Below are 16,196 nucleotides of genomic sequence, written 5' to 3'. Positions count from 1 at the left end.
GCTTTTGGTGCGGTATCCAGCCGCCGCCGCCGTTCGGCTGCCGCGAGCCGGCTTGCGACGAGGCCGTTTGCCGTCGCCCCCGAGAGAGTTGTAATTATATTTGCGTAAATGCGATCCGTGCGGATCCGGGGGCGTGGCGTATTACGTTCCGGTCTTTCTTTGTCTCCCAATTTCTCAGTTCATGCAAGAAAACATACATATAATGACAAAACAAAGAAACAAACCAACAACAACAACAACAAAAATATAACAGACAATTTGTAAAATTTCAACAGGTGCATTTTTCACAAAGCAACAACAACAACAACAACAAAAAAAGGACTCTTAAGGCACTTTAAAAAGGTACAACACCAAAGAAACGGTTCAAATTGAATATTGAAAATATGTCTTTTCGCTATATTGCCAAAATCTAGTTGAGAAGCCGGCTACCGCTTTGACCACTTTGGCTACCACCAGTTAATATGAAGCTACTATCAGCTGTCAGCAGCACGAACTTAGCTGGGTCCAAAGGCAACACATTTCCACTAATTGCCACAATCGGCTCGATAAACAAAGAGTGAAAAATATTATTGTGATTTTAGGAGGTCACGTGAACCGTGTAAAACCACATAATGGAGTTTTAATACTCCTGTTTTTACAGTTTAAACAAACAGGACGTCATGTATTAGTCAGTGAGCTCCGGCGGTGCAGACGGGTGGATTTTGTTGCCTTTGGAAAGAGCCGAGCAGTTTCTGCCCCGTTTCCCGTCTTTGTCCTCGGCTAACTGGCTGCTGATTGCAACTCCATATTCAAATGTACAAACATAATACCAATCTAAGCAAAAAAGCAAAGAAGCATATTTCCCAAAATGTCGGAACCGTTCTCTTAACTTTTGAGGCGCTCTCGCTGACCCGCGACATTGTTATTTCTGGCAGAATAAAATTGCATCAAACATTAGAAATGTAGCACTTCTTGATAAAACTTGCAAATCATTTGTTTGTGTTTGAACCGAGTGTTGGCTCAGCTCTTTATATAAACCCTTTTCATACTGTCAGTAAATTCAACGTGAAAATCTATTAGACAAGAACAAACAAACAAACAAACAAAAAATGTTTATATACTTTTTCTTTAAAAAAAAAAAAAAAAGAAAGAAAGAAAGAAAGAAAAAAAAAAGAACACACTTTAGATCAGCCGGTTTTCACCAGACAATCAGACTGCATTTTATAGATCGCTCTCGTTCGCTTTCGGCCGTTCAGTTCTCGAAGCCGCAAGAGAAATTTGATCTTTCAGCCGGCGTGGACAGACGCTCGTGTGACAGCGATGGGCATTCGTGAATCTGAATATTCGCTGCAGACAACACGATGGTCCACATTGTCTGGTGCGGTGTGGCTTGCAGGCAACGAGAAGTGGGTTTCAGCGCACGCACACACACACACACACGCACACGCACACTTAACCTACCAAAAACACATTCACCTGTTTATATGCGCAGACAGAAACATGTCCAGATTAAATACATGCGCCAAGGGATTATTCATGAGATTAAAAGATCTCTTTTCTCCGCAGTATGTACGGTGTACGGCCGACAAGATAATCGATAGGCTCCGTCAACAGTGTTGTTAATGAAGAGTAATTGTACAGTCCTCCTCTGAAGGGCGTGGCCGTCTGAACACGCTGGTTTCCATCTGCAAGCACAGGCACGAGCGCACACGGAGGAAAGGGAACAGAGAAGGGAGGCACAGAGTCAAAAAAAAAAAAATATCTTTCATCCTTTTTGTTGTCACGTCGGCTCCGATCGCCCTTAAAATCGGAATAGATGCAGCTGCAAGCGTTCACGAGCAAATCTTACCTTTCAGACTCGTGGGTCACTCACTCAAATTCCGTTGAGCTGCCGCGGTGACGTCGTTGACGAAGGTCGTTTTGTTGAGCCCCAGCTGTGGGATCAAACAAGGTTCACATGACAATCAGTCGAGGGCGATGCACTCGCGCAAGAACGCGCCGTCTCACGGTCGCGCGTACGCACCAATTGCGAGGAGCAATGTACCGCGCCGGCAAAAAAAATCGTACCGGTGCGAAAGCTGCGGCGTTTTCACCGCCTGCACGAGCTCTGCCGCGGTTCTGAGCACGCTTGCTCGTTCTCACACTGCAGAAAGTACCTCATATTTCGCTCTATCCCCCCACCTCTGACTCCCGCTTGTTCGCGCCTCTTCTTCATTTACCTCCTCCCACAATAAACAGCGAGCACTGAAAATCAGCCGGACAGCATTCCATCGTAATCGCTGCTGCATTCGCTGAAGTCGTGGGTGTTGGCGGAAGGGAAGGGAAAGTGACTGTGAGAGGCGGAGGGGGCAATAATAAACATCCTGCCTTTTCGGCCGGGCCCCTCCCGCCGCTCGAGCGAGGCAGTGCGAGCGTGAGCTAACCCGACACGCGCAAACAATCGGCTCAGGCTTTTTTTTTTTTTTCTGCTTGGGAGAATTGAAGACGCTGTCGGACCCATTTTTTTTTTTTTTTTTTTTTTTGCATAGTAATTTACCTTTTTCACAATACCGTGCAAATTCTTTTCATTCCATAAGTAGTACAGCAGCCGTCCAGCTGCTTTGCTGGCTTTGGGGAAAGACCTGAGACAGAAGGGAGCAGGTTATTAGTCAAGGGGATGCACCGAAGCCCGACTCTGCTTTGAAGGCTGAATCTCTTACGCACACGTGAATGAATAAATAAATAAATAACTCACTCATTCTCGCTGAGTTCAGTCGCCGCGTAAGCCAGTTCTCTATCGATGACAATCTTGCTGACCTCATTATCTGCCGACACCAGTTTCTGTACTGTGCCGTAAGCTGTTGCCATAGTTTCATCAGAGTTTCCCATGGCGGGGGGACCGGAAGAGACGATGCCGATGAGGTCGCGCAAAATCTGCTTTGCTACAAAAAGAGACATGAAATTAATTTGGCACAATGACACAGTTACAAAAACCGGACTGGCTATTCCAGCGACTCATCTTTTACGAACGTCCTGCTTTCGTCTTACCCATGGGGGCCTGCAAACTGCTGATCCGAGACATGTTTCCCAGCAGGGATATGGTGGTTTTCTGGAGGGCGGGGTTAGGCATGTTTAACAGACGGCGCATGTCAAACAGAGCCCTGAACTTATGAACCAAAATCTGGCTCACAGCGTTGGACCCCTGAGACAAAAGATGAGAGGAGGAAAACGTGTCAGCAGTCCCACTTCACCAAAGTAGTCCACATTTATAACACGTGCTGTATATGTAAGCAGTGTAATACCAAAGCCAGGTTTGTGTTTGTAAAACTTATTTGACATTCGAACGAATGAATTTTTCCACTATTCACCCGAATAACCGCAGACAAAAGTCCTCCCACCGGACGCTGCTGCTGTGCTGTTATTTCCACCACCTCTCCGCCTCCCTTCTTTTCCCTCTTTCCTAAATAAATCGGCGATAATCCTTTAATCTATTTACACGCGACATGCTGAGGCTAACTCCCTTTGCTCTCACCGGTTTTGTGCTGGCAGTGAGGTTCTGCAGCGCGCCACAGCAGGCCTCGAGGGTGGCGTCTTTCTGGGACGAGCCGAGCAGGGACAGGTAGGCCTCCATGGCTTTAGGGTGGCACAACCACCTCACGCCTGATGGGGCGCTGTCCTCTGGGAGCCCTCGAGTCACGTCAAAAGAAAACTGAGTAGAGGGGGGGTTTGGATTAAAGACCAGTCAGGATTTAGTTAAAAAAAAAAAAAAAAAAAGGGGGGGGGGGGTGTGGTTGATAACCCACCTCGTTTTGAACCTTGCTGCTCCTGGGGCTGAAGCATCCAACTACGGGGCTTTTCTTGCCCCCATTTTGGGCCTCTCTCGGAGTGCAGAGGTTGATGAAACTCTCAGGACACTCACTTTCCAGCTGGTAGGTCAAGTTGTGGAGGATGCAAGCACAGTTTTCCACAGACTAAAGGACGGCAGAGAAGAGGTATACAAATACAACGTCACAGCTCTTATTGTCATATCTGCGTTTATCATCTGATCAACTTGCAGGCAGTTTTAAGTTATGCACGCTGTCAAGGAGAAATACTTGTTAAGACAAAAGGTGGTTCTCGCTTGCGAGTTTTAGAATTTCAAAAGTAAAATGTCACACCGTGCACTTCTTGATGAGAACCCCATTGTTGTACGTCTGGATCCGATGGGAAATACTCTTTGTGTTATCCCCGAGTCAAACTCAAGAGTTATTTACATTTCCCAAATCTCTGCAGAGGAAGCAATGACTAAAGTACAAGAAGCCGACGTCATAACGTTACAGAGCTGACATAAATAAACAAGATATAGCCTCCCTCTTTCCCAAACAGATGACACACAACCACACCACGCCAATTATACTCCACCAGTGCATTAAATAAAGTCTGTGTAAACTCCCTAAGCACACAGACATCAAATTATGGCCACACCCAAAACCTCCACAAATGAGCAGGTACACATACAAACACAAGCTAAATATATACACACACACACACACACACACACACACACACACACACACACACACACACACACACACACACACACACACACACACACACACACACACACACACACGTGCTGCCTTGCCTGCCGCGTGAATCTGTGTTTACGGATGAGCGCGACTATGGTAATGGGCATGAAATAAAGGGGAAGGTCTATATTTGTATTTGTGCTGTGTGTGCAAAAGAAAGGTAAGAATATATTTAGGATCAGGACTGAACACAATCTGTGAGAGACGTGTGAAACATGTTCTCCAGGAACTACGTGTAAACTACGGGACGTCGCCAGACGTGAATCCGAAACAGCTGCTTTCCTCGGCGCACGCTCCCAACATTCAATGTCGGAAAAGCAATGTGGGGAAATAAAAATAAATAAATAAATTTTAAAAAAGCTACGTATGGCTAATAAACAGACAATCTTGGATTATGAGTCCTGTGATGCAAATGTAAAAATACTGTCGTCACAGAGTCAGGCAGTTAACAGCGACCCCGCTCTGAAACCCCTTTCAGATTGATTTTGTCTAATCACAAGTTTTAAACTTAAAGAGACGCTGATTTCTGTTTGCTTCCATTTCCGCACTTTTAGTTGATTTAGTGTTTCATTTGTGTTTTGATTTGTGCATGTTTTGAGTAAATTGATGTTCTCCCCATCCTCCTGACATGAAATAAAGGTCATAAAAATGACATACGAATTATTAAATCAGTTACTGATTAATCAATTCACTATTCAGCTCTACTGATTTTTTTTTAAAATAATTTTTACTGGCAGTGATAATGAAAGTGGTGTAGAGAGAAATGAAGGAGTTCAAATTGGAAAAGAATCTGTACACTGAAAATGACACTGAATTATCTCTGCAGGGACGTACGGGCACTCGGGGTAATATTGAGCAAACTTTGATGCATCATGAGGCTTTTAAGGTCTCGTGTTCATGAAAACTGTAGCTGGACGGGAGAGCGTTGCGTTAGTGATGATGAGAGAAGTGCGTTCAGAGCGTTTACCTTGTCATCGGGGTTATCCTCGGCCACACAGGACTGGATGTAACTCATGAGGGAGTCGATGAGGCCCGGGCAGTTTCTCATTGCCTGCCTCTCCTTCGGCTGGCCGCAGCTCAGGTTCCTACACACACACACACACACACGCACACACACACGCACACACACACACACACACACACACACACACACACCATTCAATCATCATTAACCATTGATTAATGCACATTTAAAAGAAATGACTCTTACTGTATGTAATCCTTACATTTAGGTGGAAACATGAGGGTATAGCCCACATTTAACACTTACAGACACTGGATTAAAAAAAAAAAAAAATTAGCCAAATCGAATTTTTCTGGGCGATCCTCTAATTGGTGAATCAACTAATCACTGACAAGTCACGAAGCCTTGACAAAAGATTTTTGTCAAATCAAAATGTTACTGTATATAATAAAAGGTAACGGGAAAACGTTTTTCACTTTGCGAAAATAAGCTGTGATGTGATGCAGAGTGGAGGCAGCGATGTGAATGAAATATTCTCACCGCAGGCACCCTGTGGCGTAGTGGAAGACACTGGGATCTATGTGGTTGTTGACGGTGCTCTCCGACCAGCAGGTGAACGGCACCACCACGTTCTCAGTGAGGGCGGGCAGCGCCGTGGCTATAAGTTCTTCTTTCAGCTCTTCGGCAGAGGACAGGTTCCATATCAAGCCTACGTAGGACATGCAGGACGAATAAGGTGACGGGATTACAAGGAGTCCTACTGTGTCATCTGTGATTATACTAAAAGTCTTTTCATCCATCACCAATGTGGCTTGCTCCTTTTCCCACTTTTTAAACTGTTGCCAACACCCTGATGTGATTTTATCGGTACGAAGGCTGTATTATAAGAATGATTGTTACTTTGTTCTTTCTCCGGTGATTAAATGCATGACGTGTAAGCAAATGTACACAGGCGAAGACTGGGCATTTCTACAATACCAATTGTTTTGTTTTAAAGTACTGTTGGAGATTATAGGACACTCTAATGCTGGTATCAGTATTAGGTAAGTGCTGTATATGGGACTATACATTTCATTTATTGATAAAAAGGTATCTTGGAAGATGAGGAGGAGGAATACCGACTTGCCAGTGTGTGTGTGTGTGTGTGTGTGTGTGTGTGTGTGTGTGTGTGTGTGTGTGTGTGTGTGTGTGTGTGTGTGTCGTTAGCAAAGATAGACACACTTCATTCCACATGAAAACTGGAGAAGTAGACTAACCACTGTATATCAGCTCTGGTGACACGATCTTTAAGTTCTACTAAAAACAATAAAAGTAAAGTAAAAACTACACGTGACAAAAGATGAGTTGATTTGTTAGCCCTGAATTAAAGGAGACCGGGCGACCCCCCTTCCACCTAATATTTGAAGGTGCTGTCTGAGTGAAAGGTCCCACCAGTGATTTGTTTCTGGGTCTCGGTAGAATCCGTCTCTTTCAGTAGCTGCAGGGCCTTCGCTATACCGCCACAGTGCTGGACCTGCATCTTGTTTTTGCTGTCCTTGAACACCAGGTTCCTCAGAGCCCCGGCAGCGGCCTGGCTCACCCCTTGGTTGGGGCTTCGCAGCAGGGTCACCAGGGTGGGAATACCGCCGAGCTCTAAAACCTGCAACGCACCAGTTGTGGAGGGGAAGAGGAGCAGACACGGTGAGACTTTCAGGGCGTGGAAACAATGCTGACAACAAAGCCGTGGCTCACAAACGGAAGTATCAGCAAAGTGCGAGGGTAAATGCCTTCTCCTCTCTTTCCCTCGAGGCAGGTTGCGCAAAGGTCTTTACTTGGTATCACTGCGGCATGAGACTACCCTTACACACAGAGGGTGTGAGAATAATGTGTGGACGTTTGGAGGGTTGCGTTTGTACGTGTTAGCAAGGGAGCATGTTATGACGTGTTTCTGCGCGAGGGCTCGGACCTCAGGTTTGGCGTGCTCCTCGTTGAAGGTGGTGTGTTGGATGAAGGTGGCGCCACACTGCTGGCGAAACTCATCGGGGAGAGACAGGAACTCCACAGCGTCCTTCAGGGTCAGGTCGGGCATGTTCATTGCCGTGTTCACCCTGCAGAAACAGGGAAAGCAAAAGAAGCGAGGGTCGGTAAACAGGGTGGATTTAAAGTATTGCTGGACGGATTTTCTGAAGCATTTAGAAGTTAATGAGCAAAATGTGAAAAGAAATGAACTCACGCTGATTTGTGCTCCACTTTGGGCATGTTGATGGAAGCTGTCTTGCCCTCATTTCGAGAATGGGTCGAGGGTGGCCGGCCCATGCGTGTCTGGCTGTTAGTCATCTGACTCCCATTCATCGTGGAGGTGATGCTTTGTTGATTTACTGCAGTCTGGACGATTGTTTGGCTCCTGGCTATCGGTGCTTTGGCTCTCTAAAAAAAAAAAAAAAAAATGTTCCAAAGATATTTTGGTAAAGGGAAATACTTTTAGTTTTTTTTACATAATTGCATTGCATAAAATACAGAAATTTTAAAAACACAAACTGATTACCATGGCAGAAGCAGTGGCAGCAGAAAAAGTAGGAGCCAAGGCCGGGTCACTGCGACTGGGTTTTAGCACATTGGGACCCTGGGGCCAGTTAGAAGTGTTGATTTGCTGTTCCCATGCGCCCGGGATGCCAAAATGTTTTCCTCTCACGGATTTGACGGATAGAGTATGACTCTTCTGACTGTTCTTCTAAAAAGAAAAGAATGGATGGATGAGGAGCCTCATGTAGCACAATGTTATTTCCAAAAATGTTGGGATGCTGTGTAAAATGTAAATAAAAACAGAATGTGATGATTGGCAAATCACGTAAACCCATGTTTCATTGAAAGTAGACCAAAGACGACATGTCACATGTCAGAAATGTTATTATATATACACCATAACTATTTCGGTTAACTGGTTGTAGATCAGAAACGTGATCATGTGTAAAAGGAGAAGCAGAGTCTCTTATGCAATGAAGATGGGGAGGGGTTCACCACTCTGTGAAAGACTGCGTGGGAAAATTGTACAACAGCTAAGAATAATTTTCCTCAAAGTAAAATTGCAAAGACTTTAAAGATTTAATCATCTACGGCACATAAAAATCATTAAAAGATTCAGAGCATCCAGAGAAATCTCTGTACGCGAGGGACAAGGCCGAAAACCAATATTGGATGGCCGTCACCTGCAGGCGGCACTGCATTAAAAACAGCCACAATTCTGTAGTGGAAATTACTGCGTGGGCTCAGAAACACTTCCAATAAGCTTTGCCTGTAAACACAGTTCATCGCTGCATCCACAAATGCGGGTTAAAACTAATTTACGGACAACGAAGAAATAATAAATAAACACGATCCAGAAACGCCGCCGCCTTTTCTGGGCCCCAGCTCATTTAACATGGGCCGAGGCGAAGCGGAAAACTGTCCAGTGGTTTGACAAATTAATATATGTAATGCTTTTTTGGAAATCACGGACTTGCCATGTTTCAGTGAAACGATGCCAAACTGCATTCTGCACACATTAAAACAGCGTGGGTCTGTGGTAGAACAGGGCGGCCCACCTGCGGTCCACACCTGTCAAGTCATGGAAAACATTTGAAAATGAATTGTTCATCAAACAATTACGCGCGAGGTTCCCCAGAGCGTGGCAGGTTTTTGTGTGTCATTTTATTTGGATTGGGCTGAAAAATACAGGTATGACACACTGTAAGAAGTCCACACGCTCAGTTGACCTATCAGGAACACAATCCGGCAGCTGAATGACTGTTTAGCTTCAAGGCTTCTCCGCAGCAACAGTCCCAAGTCGCAAACACACACAAAAAAAAAAAAAACTAAGCAGGTAACCCACTTTCCACGAGAGAGGTTTTCAAAAACATCCCGTTACTCCCCGAGACAGGAAGGAATTTGACCTGGCACAGAGCCGACATACCTCCTTTTTTTTTTTCCCCCTCAATTGATGTAGAGGCAGCAGACTATCCCACAGATGTAACAGAATACCTGGTGGAGACTAACCCCGAGCTGTTTCTGTTTGCACCATAGAAACTGCCGGTGCAGACCAGCAGTTTTCTCACAGAGGAGCTCTGTGTGCTCAAGAGCACCTGTTAAACCCGTCTTCACACTATGGAGGTAGTCAACTCTCAAGTACTCACGTCTTGTTTGTGTCTCAATTTGTTCACCTTCCTTTGGCCTTTTTATGCTGCGTGCCAGTGTTTGTGTGCAAAAGACAGAACAAAACTTGCCACAGTCTGAGGAAAGTGACAGAACACGTCCCGCTGATGCTTTCATGATTAGTCATACTCGTCCGTCTCCTGCTGGCCTGTTTGAAAGACTCAACACGCATGACCAAATCTGCCGGAGAATTTGAGCACGCAGCATGTTAGTAAGGAGGGAAGTGAGCACCGGGAAGACCGTAAAAGGAAAAAAAAAAAACCTAAAATCATGTATCACGGCTGGAGCCGGAGTCTTGCTGTAAGGACTTTAATGTGTTAAGTGCCATGAAATAACCTGTGTTGTGATTTGGCACTATATAGATAAAGTTGAATTGAATTGAATTGAATAATGATACTCGTTGCTTATGTGGAGACATTTTTTTTTTTTAATTGCGGAAGTTTATCAGGAGGGGATGTTGTCTTTTTGGGAGGCAGGTGGCATTAAAACACAAAGGACTTTTCCGTTTTACTTTGCGTTGCCGCTCTGTCGGCCGACTCTTTCCCGTCTCCAACGGCGCCAGTTGCCGAGTTACCATCAACACGTCGAGCCGATGCGACTCAGCGGTAAAAGCGCGATTGAGGAGACGTCCGTCAACAGCACGACTGGAAGGACTCGGCCGAGTGTTGCAGCTCGGCGCTGCGTTGCTCCCTTCGTTTAGATTTAGCCCGACTGAGCCTCCAGAAGTATTATTAAGTAAAGGAAATGTGCAAAATTGCTTGATTCACTGTCATTTCTTTGTTATCTAAGTGGGAGACATAAATAAGGGCGGGATATACCCGAGTAAAAAGCAACACCGTCGTCCGTGTGGTAGAAATCATGGCCGAGATATAATTAACAATTATTGATACGATACAGTGGAGAGAAGAGCCACGCCGACACCCGTCAGGACAGTTCGATTCGCATTTCCATTTGCTTCGTACATTTTTGTATAAAGTTTTGTGTTTTCAGGTTTGGCGTGACTCTGTTGGTATTCAAATTTGAAAGGAACTTTAAAAATCTGCCAGACAAAGCAAGCGGAAGAGCTTTTGATGCCGAACTTGCGATTTTATGTTGTCATTAAAATGACACAAAAAAATTCCCACAAGAAAAAAAAAAAAAAAAAGCTGAAGTAGCTTCTCACAAACCAAGAAATGAAAGAAATGTTTTATGCATTTATTCATATGGAGTTCCACCTTACTTTGGTATTGCTGGTTGTATTTGTCTATTTGAGGCAACCGAATGAGTTGGACTGTTTCATGGTAATACGGTTTGGTCTTTACAGAGTTTCTGAATCACCGTCATGAAGTATAAATGATACATTTAATGATTTTTGGCTTTCCAGTTTAAAAACCATTCATGACTACCCTGGAACAAGCAAACATTGCGACACATGGGCGCAGCCAGGCTCATCAATGACGAGCCATCACGGCAATAAATCCTGCATTGCGCTGTTTAGCTCTACATGCATCTGTTACAAAGCAACTTACATTTTGAATTCATTTTGCTTTCTCGAAAACACCGCGTGACCAAAGATATTTCACGATGTGATGAATGTGAGCTTTCGTCAACAAGAGCACATCGCCGCACTCCCTCGACATGCCTCAACTCACTGTCGCTCGGTCAGGTCAGGTCAACCCACACACACACACACACACACACGCGCGCGCACGTAACACTCCCTTAAGTGTAATTCAACAAACACAAAATGCACAACTATAACCAGTTAATAATTAAGCCCAGGGTTCGTGCTGCGGGAGGACATCAGATCAATCAATCTGGCTACAGCCATTAAAAGAAGATGGCCAGGAGAGCCGCGTGGCCGCACCGTATGTCAAAGTCATGAATCAGCCGTGAGTGAGCGGGACCTCCCACTGCGCGTTAACTACGATTTATAGACGTGTAGAAACACCGTTTGATTTGTGACTGCATCCGATTACATCACCAAAGCCACATTTCCGCACAGCGGAGTTTCAAAATATGAACAGTCAGCTGGGAGGGAGTTTTGGCACGTGCGGGGAGCTTTTATGCCTCCAAAGAATTCGGGAGTGCAAGGACCATCCTATTTTTTTTTCAAAGCATTCTCCAGTCATTTATAATTTCTTTAAAGATTAGTTTGACATTTTGAGAGGGAGGCTTATTTGCCGCCGACGTTTGTTTATTCAATATAAAACTGGAGCCAGCAGAAGGTTAGTTTAGCTGAGCACAAAGCCTGGGAACAGGAGGAATCAACAAGCCTGCTTCTATATGTATTTATATGGGGGGAAAAAAGATATGTAGAAAAATAATTTAAAAAAAAAATAGATCTGTTCATTTGTATTAATCATCTTTTTACTGAGATGGCATTATTATGAACAAAATGTACCGAAACATGCATTCAGCAGATGGCCGGGTGTAAAATGTTTGCCATCGTGGTAAAAAAAACAACAACAAAAAACCACTGATTTAATGCAGAGTCTTTGACGGGAAGAAAGGTTTGCGCTTCGGATTAACAACACGCGAGAGAAACAATTACCGCTTTGCTGTAGCCTGTTGACGACGTCGTGGCGTTGGTGCGGCCGAAGAAGCCGTTTGCTGTGGACGGAGCAAACTTGAACGTTCCAAACTCGGAGTATGTCGTCAAAGCCCGCGGAGTCGGACCTGGTAAAAGAGGAGACGCGTGAGGAACGGCTGAAATCGACAACAGGAGGAGAACTGCGAGACAGTCAGACAGAATGAATCCAAAAAGGTTCACTTTTCTTTATCCCCCCCCCCACACACACACACCCCCGTCAACATGTAAGCTTGAAACACGCCTGAGCTGAGCAGCGCACACGACAGCAGAACAGAATGAGAGCGTCGTTGGGCATTTAACGTCTTCATTCGGTCTTCAGGTTTCTATCGCACCGATAACTTGAATGTAAAAGGTGAGTTTTACTTGAAATCTTATCATTATGATCGGGGATTTTTTTTTTTTTTTTTTTTTTTTAATCACATGACACATGACTCCACAGGTTTATGATTGATTCTGCTTCCTGGAGATTTGCATGCTTTTTGAATGCACCGTTCATTACTTTGCTCTACGATGTTGTTTAGAGGCTTAAACCTTCACGCACATAATAGAGGGTTTTCAAATGGTAAATCATTTCATGTCCGCCGGTGTTTCAGTTCGACAGAAAGACAGACGAGACGTCGTGTCAGCGGTGGTTAGTCTTCACATTGTACTTCACACTTAAGCTTCAGGAAATCCGGCCTTCGAAACGTAGACACCCTGTTTCAGCACCTTGCCGGTCCGTCTGTCTCGCAGGATGATTCATGGGGATGACAGACTACCTGCGGTAACGTGACAAACTTGAGGTTGTTTCTCAAAACGAATCATCGAGGCCAGTATATTGAAATGCAGGAAAGGACGGAGTCTCCCAAAGCACCATCTGAATGAGGTCATGTTAAAAAAAAAACAAAAAAAAACAACAACAACACTTTAGCCAAGCAGCTCGTTTTAAGTTTTCCGTGCTGCGTTTTTTTAGAATATCTGCCTCTGAAACTTCAGCTGTCACTCCGCTGTAGCAGAGGTTAAAGGTCAACAGCAACACGTCTTTCCAGGAATGAAGTGCGAGTTACTCGAGATAAATCGCAGACCTCGCTTTGGACAGTGTCGAAAAGAGATAACCTGAAAAGCAGTTTCCGCTCTATTACACGCTGATAAAGGCATAAAGCTGAATACAACACTAAAGGCAAAACGCTAAAAAACAACCAATAATCGTGATTGTTTTGTTTGAGCCAACGCTGCTTTAGGTAAGAACACCCTCGTTGCAGAGCTCTGTGACGGACGCACGCGCCTGCGACACCTCACTTGTTTTTTTGTTGTTGTTGTTTTTTTTTTTAGTTCAGAACAAACATGTTTTTTCCTCCACCTTCAACTCCAAATCACCTCCAGAAATATTACAGGCTACAAACCTCAAAACCTCAGCCCATAAAAGCAAAAGTCTTAGGATGGCCTGGTAGCACTCGAGAGGAGGTGATGAAATATGTCTTTTTTGGTAATTTGGGTCATCGACCCCCTTCAAAACATGACAGGACCAAACTCATCCTGGTCATTTCCAGTAAATTTCACAGCGGCAAGCGTCCAACGCTATTATCTTCATGTCTGCAACACTGCAAGTGACGCCGTTTTTTTGTTGTTGTTTTTTTTTTTTTTTGGGGGGGGGGGCAAACTGATGACTCGGCTATAACTACGAGAGACCAATAAACTGGGAATAATGTTTGATTGATCATGTTTCCCAGCCAAGTTTTCAGCTTCGCTTTAGAAGCTTCGTTTTCTTTTTAAAGCTTTCGGTTTGTCTTCAAAAATTAAATTCCGGAACGACAAATAAAAACCTAAAGAGGAAATACAATTTTATAATAATAATAATAATAATAATAATAATAATAATAAGTTGGGTTCACTGTAAGAAGCATCAACTGAATACGGGCCTTTTAAATATTTAACTGCAGCTCTTCCATTTTGTTTTTTGTTTTTTTCTGTTTTGACTTTTACATGGCCCATAATTGTTTCATACAGTTTCTAATCCTCTCTCTCTCTCTTCATCATCCGTGCCACATATTTCAGCCATCATTGTGACCGTTTCACTGACACTTCCACTGCTTAAGAAAGTGTCAGTAAAACAGTCTACAGACACCTCACGGGCGACTAACACGGGCTTACTGACCCCTTTGTTGTTGCGACCATCATGTGCCATCAACAGGAGGTCCTGCACACAAGTGAGAAATATTTTCTTTCTCAATCTCAGCGGATCTTCATAATGCCTCTTGCGCTAAAGCCAAACACCAGAGTTGTTTTGAAAGACTAAAATGTTCATTTGTAATGCGCGTGTGGGACTTTTAAAGCCCGGTGGGCTGCATGCAGAAAGCAGCAGAGTTCACACCGACAGAATAGGAGGCTCATCTTTTTCAAACCAGTGTTATTAAACAAAACAAACAAAAAAAAGAAAGACGTCTATTTTGGTGTCGTCTCACCGGGTGACACAGCTCTGATATTACCGTAATACTGCTGCTACTGTCACCTCGAAGGCGGGAAATCCCTCAAATTATCCAACTGCGCACCGGTCGCTCACTTTTCCTAGCAGGTCGTCATTTTCTCACGCAAAACTTGCTCAGACTGGAAATGTTAACGCCTGTTTTAACTTCAAACAAAATCACAGAGTGGTTTTGATTTCCTTTGAATACTTGGCCAAAAAAAAAAAAAAAAAAACGCAGCGGCATGTTCGTCCTGTTTGGAGGATGGAGAAGTCGTGACGCATCTTTTTCAAGAAACACGAGAAAGCTCCATTTTAACAAACAAGCGCGGGGATGTATAAGATGCCCCGGACAAACACCGCTGTCCACGACACACAAAGAGGTTACAAAAAAATGTGCGGTATTATTTTTGTATAAAAGGTATTTCCATACTTGTCGGAGAAGGAGAGAGCGTGCCGCTCTTCCCGTGTTTGGACTTGCTCCTCTTGATGGTGTGGACTTGATCCAGCACGCGCGCCTGCCCCGTGCGCAGCTTGTTGTCAGAGGGCAGCGCGAGCGAGGTGTCCTCCGAGACCCCGATGGTCATCGCCGATCGCAGCGGCTCCGGAGCCATCATCTTCCAGTGAACGGCAGGATTTAAACCAGTTTCCAGAGAGCGCAGGGACGGAGAAGAAGTGCAGCAGCGATCGCAGCCCAGACCGTGCCGAGTGTGCAGACGGAGGCTGAACGTTCCCAGAGTAGCCAGCGGCGGACTCCACCCTCTGGACCGCGCCCTGTTCGAGCACCGGGGAGAGTACCCATGAGGGCGTGGAAAGAAGGGTGGAGCCGAAGCGGACAGACCCAAGCCCGCAGAAGAGTGGGACATATGTGCTCAACTGGTGCAGAGGAGGATGCAAACAAAAAGTGAACAACTTTTAAAGTAAGATATGACATGCTTTCCTGTCTGTTCCTCTGGTGGCCGGTGACCTGCAGCCTGTAAATGACCTTATGTAATGAAACAGCCCAAACTGAAGTGATTAATTGCAATCTAGTGGTGAAAAGTAACCTAAATGTAGGTCAGGAAGGTACAACACTTCTGGTCCACTTCAATTCACAAGAAAATATACTTTCAATATTTTCTATTTATATATATATATATGACAGTTGTAGTCACTTTTCACATTATTAATGTCCATACAAAATATAATAAAGATTTTTATAAAATATGAACTTTTATTGTGTCCTTGCTTGTATGTGCCTTTAGAAAAATACTGTTCCAATTGCAGATTTTACTTAAGTAGAGTATTTTCTTCTACACGATGATGAACTTGAAAAGAGGGACTGAATGTATTTTCCAATTTGAACACTGCCGTCTGTACATGCATTTCTCTTTGTGATTTAACATCTTCATAGTAGGTAACTCTCATGTCACAGTGGATTTCTTTTATTCAAGCATCCCAGGAGGCTATGACAAGGTGCCAGAAAGCCAACATGAATATTCCCAGGACCCTGAAATTTAAGCAGAGAAGTGAAATCAAGCCATCATC

General features: G+C 44.3%; 1 protein-coding gene across 2 annotated transcripts; it reads right to left on the bottom strand.

Moving 5' to 3' along the window:
• Positions 1 to 1,273: 1,273 nt before the first annotated feature.
• Positions 1,274 to 15,365, bottom strand: LOC138614522 (plakophilin-1). 2 transcript variants are annotated; one of them, XM_069688031.1, is made up of 15 exons: positions 15,103 to 15,365; positions 12,191 to 12,315; positions 8,015 to 8,200; positions 7,703 to 7,896; positions 7,436 to 7,577; positions 6,922 to 7,129; positions 6,031 to 6,199; positions 5,494 to 5,611; positions 3,762 to 3,929; positions 3,491 to 3,667; positions 3,007 to 3,160; positions 2,714 to 2,900; positions 2,516 to 2,600; positions 1,829 to 1,913; positions 1,274 to 1,664 (listed from the first exon to the last, which is right to left on the bottom strand). In XM_069688031.1, the coding sequence occupies exons 1-14, from the start codon at positions 15,284 to 15,286 to the stop codon at positions 1,845 to 1,847; spliced, it is 2,166 nt and encodes a 721-aa protein (XP_069544132.1). In that variant the 5' UTR covers positions 15,287 to 15,365; the 3' UTR covers positions 1,274 to 1,664; positions 1,829 to 1,844. The 2 variants fall into 2 exon arrangements, with proteins under 2 accessions (XP_069544132.1, XP_069544124.1); XM_069688023.1 differs by lacking the exons at positions 1,274 to 1,664; positions 1,829 to 1,913 and having other exon boundaries at positions 2,042 to 2,600.
• Positions 15,366 to 16,196: the final 831 nt, after the last annotated feature.

The sequence above is a fragment of the Brachyistius frenatus genome, unplaced genomic scaffold (assembly GCF_029030835.1).
Source record: "Brachyistius frenatus isolate BFR_SWC_R1_liver_20210118 unplaced genomic scaffold, ASM2903083v1 Contig_6, whole genome shotgun sequence".
Lineage (NCBI taxonomy): Eukaryota > Metazoa > Chordata > Actinopteri > Embiotocidae > Brachyistius > Brachyistius frenatus.
This window is presented reverse-complemented; position numbering and strand designations above follow the sequence as displayed.